This window comes from Alosa sapidissima, chromosome 2 (genome assembly GCF_018492685.1).
Source record: "Alosa sapidissima isolate fAloSap1 chromosome 2, fAloSap1.pri, whole genome shotgun sequence".
Taxonomy (NCBI): Eukaryota; Metazoa; Chordata; class Actinopteri; order Clupeiformes; family Clupeidae; genus Alosa; species Alosa sapidissima.
Window position 1 is genome coordinate 42,508,073 of NC_055958.1, and position 12,500 is coordinate 42,520,572.

At 41.0% G+C, this 12,500-nt stretch overlaps 1 protein-coding gene and 1 long non-coding RNA gene across 4 annotated transcripts in view; both read right to left on the minus strand.

The window, feature by feature from the left end:
* Window positions 1–7,377: 7,377 nt before the first annotated feature.
* On the minus strand, window positions 7,378–8,846 carry LOC121686361. The gene is made up of 2 exons (XR_006023905.1): window positions 8,668–8,846; window positions 7,378–8,563 (listed from the first exon to the last, which is right to left on the minus strand). It is a non-coding gene; the product is annotated as an uncharacterized LOC121686361 (long non-coding RNA).
* A 919-nt stretch (window positions 8,847–9,765) lies between these two features.
* map4k4 (mitogen-activated protein kinase kinase kinase kinase 4) overlaps window positions 9,766–12,500 on the minus strand; it is an 81,732-nt gene continuing 78,997 nt past the window's right edge. For all 3 annotated transcript variants that reach the window (XM_042066626.1, XM_042066630.1, XM_042066639.1), the window contains one exon: window positions 9,766–10,808. In XM_042066626.1, the coding sequence (XP_041922560.1) occupies window positions 10,725–10,808 (84 nt within the window). In that variant the 3' untranslated portion in view covers window positions 9,766–10,724. The remainder of the gene's footprint in view (window positions 10,809–12,500) is intronic.

Sequence of the window (12,500 nt, forward strand, 5' to 3'; positions counted from 1 at the left end):
CCTTTATGACATCACTAGTATCACAAGGATTCCATGGCATGCCAAGGTCTAAGCTTTCCATGACATAACAACTTCTAAGTGGAGTTGTGTGTGTGTGTGTGCACATGTGTGTGGTTGTACTGTATGTCAGTAAGCTGTTCTTTTGGGTGAACACATACACAGTTACATATAGCTGGAATTCACCAGAAGAATGTGCTCTTGCACAAGAAAACATCCTGTCGTCTCTTTATCTCTCACATACTCTCACACACACACACACATACACACATACACTGACATAACTGAATCATTGATTAGATTAGATTAGATTAGATTCAACTTTATTGTCATTGTGCAGTTTGTGTCTTTAGTTGGTTTAGTTGCTTGGTTGTCACCGGGGTGCAGAGCTACAGTTCAGTAGGGAAGGGAAGAAGCTTCCTCTGAACCTGCTGGTTCAGGTGCGGAGAGACCTGTAACGCCTCCTGGAGGGGGAGTGGGGTGAGCAGTCTGTGGTTGGGGTGAGAACAGTCTTTGATGATGCTGCGTGCCCTGGATGGCCTCGATGGAGGGGAGTGAGAAAACAGTGATGCGTTGGGCAGTTTTCACCCTCTGTTTTCACCCTAATAATATTATTATTAGAGTGCTTGAAAATGCACTCTACTGTTATCCGAATTATTCTTATTATTAAAATTATTAGAGTGCATGAAAATGCACTCTACTGTTATCCGAATTATTCTTATTATTACAGTGCATGAAAATGCACTGTACTGTTCTTTCTAGGCTTCTTCTTCTTCTTCTTCTTCTTCTTCTAACGCATTTAATGCAGCTTCAACCGTTTAACGTAGAAACTTCATTCAAACTATGTTACGTAGGTCTTACTTAGGACATGGGTGCTATGTATTTTTCAACTTTGTAACTTTTATACTTTTTAAACTATTAATTAAAAACTAATCAAAATTTCCCCATTGACTTAACATTATGATTATGACATCACAATACGGCCGTTAAGCAATTAGAATCCTATGGCAGGTGTTCGGGCCACCTGGACCAACTGCCAGTCTCAGGCTTTAAGCATACAAACTGGCCCTATTAAGACTACACATCCTGTTCAACTGCTTCCTCTGCCAAAAACTGTTTCAAAATAAAAGTCCTCACTACAATATTTCACTGTTAAACAATTCAACCCTTTAAACTACTGAACTTTTTAACTGTTCAGCCATTGTAACTGTTACTTGTCATCAACTATGACTCCTACCCACTGTAGCTAGTTAGCTAAGTTAGCTAAGTAACATGGTTAGCATAGTTAGCATGCTAGCATGTTAGAATGCTAGTTAGCATTTTTAGCAAAACTGCTTAAAATGATTAGCTAAGTTAGCTAAGTCACATGGTTAGCATAGTTAGCATGCTAGCATGTTAGCATGCTAGTTAGCATTTTAAGCAAAACTGCTAAAAACGATTAGCTAAGTCAGCTAAGTAACGTGGTTAGCATAGTTAGAATGCTAGCATGCTAGTTAGCATTTTTAGCAAAACCGCTAAAAACGATTAGCTAAGTCAGCTAAGTAACGTGGTTAGCATAGTTAGCATGCTAGCGCTAGCATGTTAGCATGCTAGTTAGCATTTTTAGCAAAACTACTAAAAACGATTAGCTAAGTAACATGGTTAGCATAGTTAGCATGCTAGCATGTTAACATGCTAGTTAGCATAGTAACTTTGTTAACATTATTATCTTTGTTAACATAGTTAGCATAACTGCTAGCAAACATTAGAGCCATTCCAACTGTCAGTTATCGTCAACTATCTACCTAAATAATTTAACCATTTAAACTATCCACCTATTTAACTGTTCAGTCATTCCAACTATATTAAACCTCATCTACTTAGCAACCAATATAGTTTGTTTTTACTCTGTATGATATTTTACATCATATTTTTGCATTTTCATGCACTGTATTTCCTTCAGGAAATGCTTTTCTAGTTCTTCTTCTAACGCATTTAATGCAGCTTCAACCGTTTAACGTAGAAACTTCATTTAAACTATGTTACGTAGGTCTTACTTAGGACAAGAGTGCAATGTATTTTTCAGCTTTGTAACTTTTATACTTTTTAAACTATTAATTAAAAACTGTTCAAAATTTCCCCATAGACTTAACATGGGCTGATGACATCACAATAGAGCCGTTAAGCAATTAGAATCCTATGGCAGGTGTTCAGGCCACCTGGATCAACTGCCAGTCTCAGGCTTTAAGCATACAAACTGGCCCTATTAAGACTACACATCCTGTTCCACTGCTTCCCCTGCCAAAAACTGTTTCAAAATAAAAGTCTTCACTACAATATTTCACTGTTAAACAATTTAACCCTTTAAACTACTGAACCTTTTAACTGTTCAGCCATTGTAACTGTTACTTATCATCAACTATGACTCCTACCCACTGTAGCTAGTTAGCATGGTTAGCATAGTTAGCATGTTAGCATTGTTAGCATTTTTTACAAAACTGCTAAAAATGATTAGCTAAGTTAGCTAACGAACATGGTTAGCATAGTTAGCATGCTAGCATGTTACCATGCTAATTAGCATTTTTAGCAAAATTGTTAAAAATGATTAGCTAAGTTAGCTAAGTAACATGGTTAGTGCATGCTAGTTAGCATAGTTAGCATAACTGCTAAAAATGATTAGCTAAGTTAGCTAAGTCACATGGTTAACATAGTGCTAGTTAGCATAACTACTAAAAATGAAAACATTAGCTAAGTTAACTAAGTTAAGTAACTTGGTTAACATTATTATCTTTGATAACATAGTTAGCATAACTGCTAGCAAACATTAGAGCCATTCCAACTGTCAGTTATCGTCAATTATCTACCTAAATAATTTAACCATTTAAATTATCCACCTATTTAACCGTTCAATCATTCCAACTATATTAAACCTTATCTACCAAGCAAATCATTTAACTATATAAACTATCCACCTATTTAACTGTTCAGTCATTCCAACTATATTAAACCTCATCTACCTAGCAATCAATATAGTTTGTTTTTACTCTGTATGATATTTTACATCATATTTTTTGCATTTTCATGCACTGTATTTCCTTCAGGAAATGCTTTTCTAGTTATTATTCTTCTTCTAACGCTTTTTCCGCGTTTAATGCGGCTTCAACCGTTTAATGTAGAAACTTCATTCAAACTGCGTTACGTAGGTCTTACTTAGGACAGGTGTGGAATGTATTTTTCATATTTGTAACTTTTATACTTTTTGAACTATTAATTAAAAACTATTAAAAATGTTCCCGTAGACTTAAAACATTGCCGATTATGGCATCACAATAGGGCACTTGGAATCCTATGCCAAGTGTTCCGGCCAGAGCCATATGGTTCCGGCCACCTCCAGCAACTGTCTGTCTCAGGCTTTAAGCATACAATCTGGCTCTCTTAAGACTACAGATCCTGTTCAACTGTTTCCTCTGCCCACAACTGTTTCAAAATAAAAGTCTCCACTACAATAATTCCCTATTAAATAATTTAACCATTTAAACTATCCAACTATTTAACTGTTCAACTGTTTCCATAGCAACCAAGATAATTATACTAGCAAACCACTGTAGTAACTCCTTTTTTTCTGATAGTAGCCACCATGGACACCCTAGCAACAACCTAGCAACGACTTCAAGTACCCTAGCAACAGCCTAGCAACCACATTCACAGTTAAAACCTAGCAACCAACATCATTAACCTAGCAACCAGCATAGCAACCACCATAACTACTCTAGCAACAGTCAGTTGTTATCAACTTTGACTCCTGTCAACTGTTTCCCCTGACCACAACTGTTTCAAAATAAAACTCCTCACTACAATAATTCCATTTTAAATAATTTAACCATTTTAACTATCCAACTATTTAACTGTTCAGCCTTTCAAACTGTCAGTTGCCATCAACTATGACTCCTGCCAACTGTTTCCTCTGCCTACAACTGTTTAAAAAAAAAAAGTACTTACTACAATAATATCCTATTAAATAACCTAACCATTTTCCCTGTCCGACTATTTAACTGTTCGGCCATTCCAACTGTCAGTCGTCATCAACTACAACTCCCGCCAACTGTTTCCTCTGTCCTCAACAACTTCAACTTCAAAATAAGTCCTCAATACAATAATTCTCTATAAAATAATTTAACTATTTAAACTACTCAACTATTTAACTGTTCGGCCATTCCAACTGTCAGTTGTCATCAATTGATGACTCCCTGCCAGCTTTTTTCTCTATCTGACCTCCATCTTTTTACTTAGATTATATTTTAGACAATATATTTAACAATATTTCATTCCGCAGCCATTTTTCCATTTTCATGCACTCGTAATTCCCTGGAATTACATTCTCTAGTTTTTAATTATTCTATTTACTTTGTGATTATTTTATGTACTTTACTTTTTATAATATGTTTTAACGATTGCCTGTTTATGACTTCATTCACTACTATTCTAAAGCACATTAAATTACCCCTGTGTGTGTGTGTGTTACCCCTGTGTATGAAATGCACTATATGAATAAACTTGTCTTGTGTGCTTGTGTGTATCGTGTGAGTGTGTGTCTCGTGTGAGTGTGTGTTACCCCTGTGTATGAAATGCACTATATGAATAAACTTGCTTTGTGAGCGTGTGTGTCTTGTGTGAGTGTGTGTATGAAATGCACTTTATTAATAATAATAATAAACTTGCTTTGTGTTTGTGTGCATGTGACTGTGTGTTACCCCTGTGTATGAAATGCACTTTATTACTAAACTTGCTTTGTGTTTGTGTGCATGTGAGTGTGTGTTACCCCTGTGTATGAAATACATTTTATTACTAAACTTGCTTTGTGACCGTGTGTGTCTCGTGTAAGTGTGTATGAAATGCACTTTATTAATAATAATAATAAACTTGCTTTGTGTTTGTGTGCATGTGAGTGTGTATGTGTTACCCCTGTGTATGAAATGCACAATTGAAGTCTCAATGTGAGGTTGATCAAGATATCGATGTGAGGTTGAAAGGTTGAAATGAAGTTGTTTATTGACTGTGTGTGTGTGTGTGTGTGCGTGCAGGATGAAAAGCTGAAGTGACTTTTGTAATGTGTGTGTGTTTCATTGAACACTCTGAGGTTGACAGTGTTGTAATGTAACAGAGTACAAATACTTGGTTACTGTACTTAAGTAGAAATTTCACGTATCTGTAATTTACTTCGCTATTTAAATTTATGTCAACTTCCACTTTTACTCAACTACATTTCCTAGATAAAATGTATACTTTTACTCCGTTATATTTCCACTAAGCATCTTCGTTACTCGTTACTAAAACATAAAATTAGAAGAAATGTGTGCGACTGCAATTAGGGAGGTTTGGCGAATCACTGCTCCTAGATTGCATTACGCACGCTCCGCACGCTGCACGCTCTATTTCAGCGCGTGTTTGTTGCTAAAGGAGGAGGACGCACAACTGAAACCGCCATGGAAGCACGAGCACCTACTGGAGGACCTCCCGTTATCATATACGACCACCCCGACCATAGTGGTGAACTCAGTGAACAGGGTAGTGGTGAATATAACGTCATACACCCGTGGCCGTATTTGCAAGAAATGTTTCTGTACATCGGCTACCTGCCCTAGCGGCCTGTAAAAGGCTATTTATCCATAGCATCGCAGGAGTTGTCTTCAGTCCAAGAAGAGTAAGACTGAATCAGGCCCGGGGTGGGTAATTGGGAGAATTCCCGGTAGTCTATCTTTTCTTAAAGTAGGACACGTTCCGCATTCTGTGCATGACACCAATGCAATGCCTCTGCATGGGTTGTAGCCTACGTGAGGGAGTTCTCCCCTCCCAAAAAGAGTTGATTGGGTCCATATAGCCCGTCTTTTCCCAAAAAGTTTTCTCAGATACGGATAGCCGAGCCGGCCCTACAGTAGACACAAGCGTCAGGAAGGATGGATGGTAGAAAGAGGCCAGGAGAGACTGAGCAGCAGATCAACCAGTCGACCACTGAAAATGATGAGCCCGAAATTAGTGATGAGGAGGCCATGACTACAGGGACAAGTAGAGAGGATAAATTAAAGTTATTTAATGTAAGAAAGAGCAATTACCCTACATGATAAACCTATATGCCTTGTTTGCTCAGAAGAGGGTGTAGTAAAGGAGTAGGCTAAATCACCAAACAACAATATAGCCTACCCATGTGCAAAAAACATGTAGCCTAAACATTAGTTCAATATGCCTCTTTGTGGAAGCATGGGATAAGCTACATTTCAAAGGCTTTCTTTCTTTCTTTCTTTCTTTCTGTTTTGGTAACTTATGGAATAGTGGAATATTTTTTGTTAACTTCTCAGTTGAAGTGAATTATTATATAACCTTTACACATTTGTTGAATCATGGTACTAATAAAAACTACAGGATAGTAAGAGCTGAAATGTTGCTTAATTTATCCAATTTTCACCACTATGGTCGTTCTTGGGCCTGAAACTCCCGGGCACTGAATTCTGGCAACTTTGAAAACCAGCTTCTTTTGAAGATGAAGACACCTTTTCAGTTTCAACTAATGACTGGCATATTAGTAGCTGCTGGACATAGGTGGCCTGTGTGTGTGTAAGTGACGGTGACCTGGGGAGTAAGCCCTAGAAATGCTCATGCCACATGACCAAAATGTTCTCCCTACAAGCAGGTCATTTTTTTGTGTGAAAAAAATAAGTTATTTATTTTTCATTTCAGAGAATTGTGCCTAAAAAGTCCTAGAAAAGAATGTGATTTGATTTGATGAGTGAGATTAAGAAGATATGGGAACCCTGAATATGCTTTATGTTTTACTATAAAAAAAAGCCAAAATAAAGTTTACAATAAAAGTTCAAAATAAAACCGCTTGCTTTTTACTTTTTACTTCTACTTCAATTACTTAAGTACATTAAATATCAGAAAATTACTTTTGATACTTAAGTACAGTATATATCAGATACTTTAAGACTTTTACTTAAGTAATATTCTAAAAGGCAACTTTCACTTCTACCAAAGTCTTTTTCTAGTACGATACTTGTACTTTTACTCAAGTATTGCTTTCTAGTACTTTATACAACACTGGAGGTTGAGAATTTGAAATAACCGTCTTGTTTATTGTGTGTGTGTGTGTGTGTGTGTGAGAGAGAGAGTGTGAGCATGTGTGATTAAACCATCTTGTTTATTGTGTGTGAAAGCATATGTAATTGAACACTCACATGTTGAGAATTTGAAATGACTGTCTTGTTTATTGTGTGTGTTTGTGTATATGTGTGTGTGGGCGTGTGTGATTGAAGGCTCAGAGGTTGGGTTTGAAATGACGGTCTTGTTTATTGTGTCTGTGTGTGCATGTGTGTATGAGAGTGTGTGATTGAACACTCAGAGGTTGGGTTTGAAATGACTGTCTTTTTATTGTAAATAAAAGGAGAAAGGCTCGAGGAAAAGCACGGAACACACCAACGACACACACACCTCGCGAACCAATGCAGAGACACACGCCGCCGCTCCACTCCACACACACGCTAGCAGAGCACCTCAGGGAACAGTACAGGAATGCTTAGAACTGTCAGAGGAATGCTTAGAACCACTACTGGATGGCTCGCCAAACATAATGTCATTACACAGGATCTGTGCTAGGAATCAATCAGCTAATCACTGGAAACATGCTAATCAGCTAATCACTGGAAACATTGGCACAGCCCTCAGATCGTACCCCCCATTCACTAAGAGAAGAGTAGTTAGTGAAGCATGGCTAGGATAAGCCTAGCTGAGCAAGTTAGTAAATTAGATAAGCCTAGCTTTGCAGGCTAATATGTTTACATAACTGAGTGGATCAGAATAGTCTGTAAACTAATAAGTTGGCATGACTCAGGAAAGCCTAGCTGGGCAGACCAACTGTGCAGTAAATGTGTTAGCATGGTTCAGGATAGCTTTGCTGTGCTAGCAAAAATACTGTATTAGCATGGGTCAACATAGCCTTGCTGTGCCAGCAAACATATTAGCATGGGTCAACATAGCCTAGCTGTGCTAGTTAACATATTAGCATGGGTCGATATAGCCTAGCTGTGCTGGCAAACATATTAGCATGGGTCAATATAGCCTAGCTGTGCTGGCAAACATATTAGCATGGGTCGATATAGCCTAGCTGTGCTGGCAAACATATTAGCATGGGTCAATATAGCCTAGCTGTGCTAGCAAATGTGTTAGAAGCAAGCTGCTGTGTGTGTCTCCCTCAAGCTAGCTGTGAGTGGGTCACGACTGAGAGTTAAATCATGAAAATAAACAAGTAATCACCTTAAAAGGTAAAAACAAAAACAAAGTCATACGAAACTATAAATAGAAAGGATGCACGTTAGTGTGAGAAACCATAAACACTGTCCCTGTAAACATTGGCATCAAATGAAGGAGCATTACCATATTAGCATTGCAGCCGTAGAGTCATTATTAGTAGTAATAATTGGTCATATGGACACATACAGATACAGAGACAACAGAAACACTCTTCACCCCTGAGCCCCAGAGCTGGGTCAGAACCAGGGGGCCGACAGAACCTACAGAACCAGGGGCCCGACAGAACCTACAGAACCAGAGGCCCGACAGGTCCGACAGAACCAGGGGCCCGACAGGTCCGACAGGCCCAGGGGCCCGACAGAACCTACAGAACCAGGGGCCCGACAGAACCGACAGAACCAGGGGCCCGACAGGTCCGACAGAACCAGGGGAGGAGTTTACACCATCTGGAGTGACAAAGGAACGCAGAGCAAGAGAAGAGAACGCACACACACACACACACACACACACACACACATGTACACACACACACACCCACACACACATACACACACACACACACACACACACACACACACAGACAAACACACACACACACACACACACGTACGCACACACACGCCCACACACACACATCACACATACACACACACACACACACGTACACACACACACACACACACGTACACACACACACACACACACACACACACACATGTACACACACATGTACACACACACACACACACACACACACACACACACACACACACACACACATGTACACACACACACACCCACACACACATACACACACACACACACACACACACACACAGACAAACACACACACACACACACACACGTACGCACACACACGCCCACACACACACATCACACATACACACACACACACACACGTACACACACACACACACACACGTACACACACACACACACACACACACACACACACATGTACACACACATGTACACACACACACACACACACACACATGTACACACACACACACAAATACACACACACACATACACACACACACATGTACACACACACACACACACACACACACACACATGTACACACACACACACACACACACGCACACACACACACACATACACACACACGCACACACACACACACACACGCACGCACACACGCACACACACACACACAGTCCTTAGCTCTCCCCCCAACTCCTGAGTCCAAGAAGAACAGGACACACCATACACCAGGGGGAGACACACACACACACACACACACACACAAATGGGTGTGCACATATACACACACACACACACACAAACACATACACACCATGCACCGGGGGGGCATAACACCTGTATGCAGCCATATATGAGTTTTGTGCTGTGTGTGTGAGTCTGTGTGTGTGTGAGCATCTGTGAGTCTGTGTGTGAGCATCTGTGTGTGTGTGTGTGAGTCTGTGTGTGTGTGAGCATCTGTGAGTCTGTGTGTGAGTGTGTGTCTAAAACTGGATCTCTCTTTCTCTCTATCACACACATACACGTGTACACACAGACACGCAAACACACACACTGTTCAAATTCACTGTTCACAGCATAACATATGGAAAATACTAAATGCATTTCTACAGCACTAGTGTGTGTGTGTGTGTGTGTGTGTGTGTGTGTGTGTGTGTGTGCGTAGAGATGTGCACAGGAAGTCCTCTCTGTTTCTTTATTGGGCGTCCTGTAGTTCAGAGACTTGATCACATGACCACTGTGTAAAAAGAGGCGGGGCTTTCCCCGTGAGCTCGGTGAGAAATACATACAGTCAGTTGCCCCGCCCCTTACTTAAATACGGCCGTGTGATTGGGTGACAGGGTCAAGGGTTGAACAGAAAGGTCAAAGGTCAAACACTGAAGCCACATAGTTATACATAGTTTCTCTGTGAATCGGAATCATTAGAACAAGAATCGGAATCATTAGAACAAGAATCAGAATCATTAGAACAAGAATCAGAATCACTTCCATAGTTCCAAAAACATACTCACACAAACCTGGATCTATCCCACCCAATATCTTTTCTGTCACACACACACACACAGACACACATACACGCACTCACACACACTTTCTACTTGTCTTTTAGCAGGTGCCAGCTCTTTCACAAACATGCCTTTAAATATTCCCCTCATGTCCTCTGTCGTTTCCGTGGCAACCCTCACACTCCCGTGGTCCAACAGAGAGACACGAACACAGACTAGCATAACACTGAAGCTCCGCCCCCGATAGGTCAGCTGTACACGGTCCCCGTCTGTGACATCATCAGCGTGCGCCAGCCCGGCACAGCGCTCACAGCAGGGACCCCAGATCCGTGGGAGTGGTGTTGGATGTTTGGACTTGGTTTCCATGGCGGTCTTGAAAAGTGGGTGTGGCTGGAGGCTGGATGGGTGGAGCTTCTACCAGCTGAGAAGGGAGGTGCGGCCGAGGGTCATGAAGTACACCTGACTGGAGCCGCCGGAACGCACCGACGCAAAGAACACCTGCACACACACACACACACACACACACACACAGAGGGTCATGAAGTACACCTGACTGGAGCCGCCGGAACGCACCGACACAAAGAACACCTGCACACACACACACACATGCACGCACGCACACACATACACACATTATTTCACAGTATACTTACATTGCAAATGATCAAGATATTGACTGTACATCTGTGTATGTGCACGTATGTGTGCTTGCATGTGTGAGTGTGTGTGTGTGAGAGAGAGTGTGAGTGTGTGTGTGTGTGTACAAGAGCTGAGTATAGGTGCAGAGCCAATGAAATGCAGTTGACATCCAACCAGAAGTGCAAAGAAGCATTAAATACCAAGTGCAGGTTAAGTGCAGTATTACAGTATGCAGTTACTGTGTGTGTGTGTGTGTGTGTGTAGTAGTAGTGTGTGTTTGTGTGTGTGTGTGTGTGTGTGTGTGTGTGTTGTAGTGTTGTCACAATACCAAAATTATGACTTCGATACGATACCTGCCATAAATATCTCGATGCTCGATACTGAAACGATACCACGGCGAAATCCTAAAATATCTGGAAAAGAAAGGACGCAGACCTCCTCCAAGTGTATTGAGTCATTTGGTGCACTTTTGTAGTGTGCAGGTGTAGTAGTTAGCTGTAGTGGGTACACTGTGATGTAGTCTAGTTAGCTGTAGTGGGTATACTGTGGTGTAGTTAGCTGTAGTGGGTATACTGTGGTGTAGTCTAGGTAGCTGTAGTGGGTATACTGTGGTGTAGTTAGCTGTAGTGGGTATACTGTGGTGTAGGTAGCTGTAGTGGGTATACTGTGGTGTAGTCTAGGTAGCTGTAGTGGGTATACTGTGGTGTAGTCTAGTTAGCTGTAGTGGGTATACTGTGGTGTAGTCTAGTTAGCTGTAGTGGGTATACTGTGGTGTAGTAGTTAGCTGTAGTGGGTATACTGTGGTGTAGTCTAGGTAGCTGTAGTGGGTATACTGTGGTGTAGTCTAGGTAGCTGTAGTGGGTATACTGTGGTGTAGTCTAGTTAGCTGTAGTGGGTATACTGTGGTGTAGTAGTTAGCTGTAGTGGGTATACTGTGGTGTAGTGTAGGTAGCTGTAGTGGGTATACTGTGGTGTAGTAGTTAGCTGTAGTGGGTATACTGTGGTGTAGTGTAGGTAGCTGTAGTGGGTATACTGTGGTGTAGTCTAGTTAGCTGTAGTGGGTATACTGTGGTGTAGTCTAGGTAGCTGTAGTGGGTATACTGTGGTGTAGTCTAGGTAGCTGTAGTGGGTACACTGAGATATAGGGCTGTATTTTGGGTCACCAGCGCATGACGTAAAGTTCGTTTTTCACCCGCGCAAAGTTTAATTCGGTATTTTGCACGTTTATTTTTTAAGCATTGCTCCCAGGGGTGTGGCAATTAACAACCTAGGGAGGGGCCTAGCGCGTTGTCTAAAAATCACTATCATACACCACCTAAACCTGGTCAGAAGTCAATGGCGAGTTGTTCATATGCTATTTTAAGAGCGCATGTCACCAGTCATATTGGCAGGTGCACGCACCATCCTTCTATCATTCATGAAGGCACACCAGCGCACGTCCATGCAAAGCATTACAAATTGCACGATTACAATGGGAAACATAATTAAAACAAAGATATTACGAAATACTGTAGATCTCATGATGAGTAGTTATTCACCATCATTTGCAAA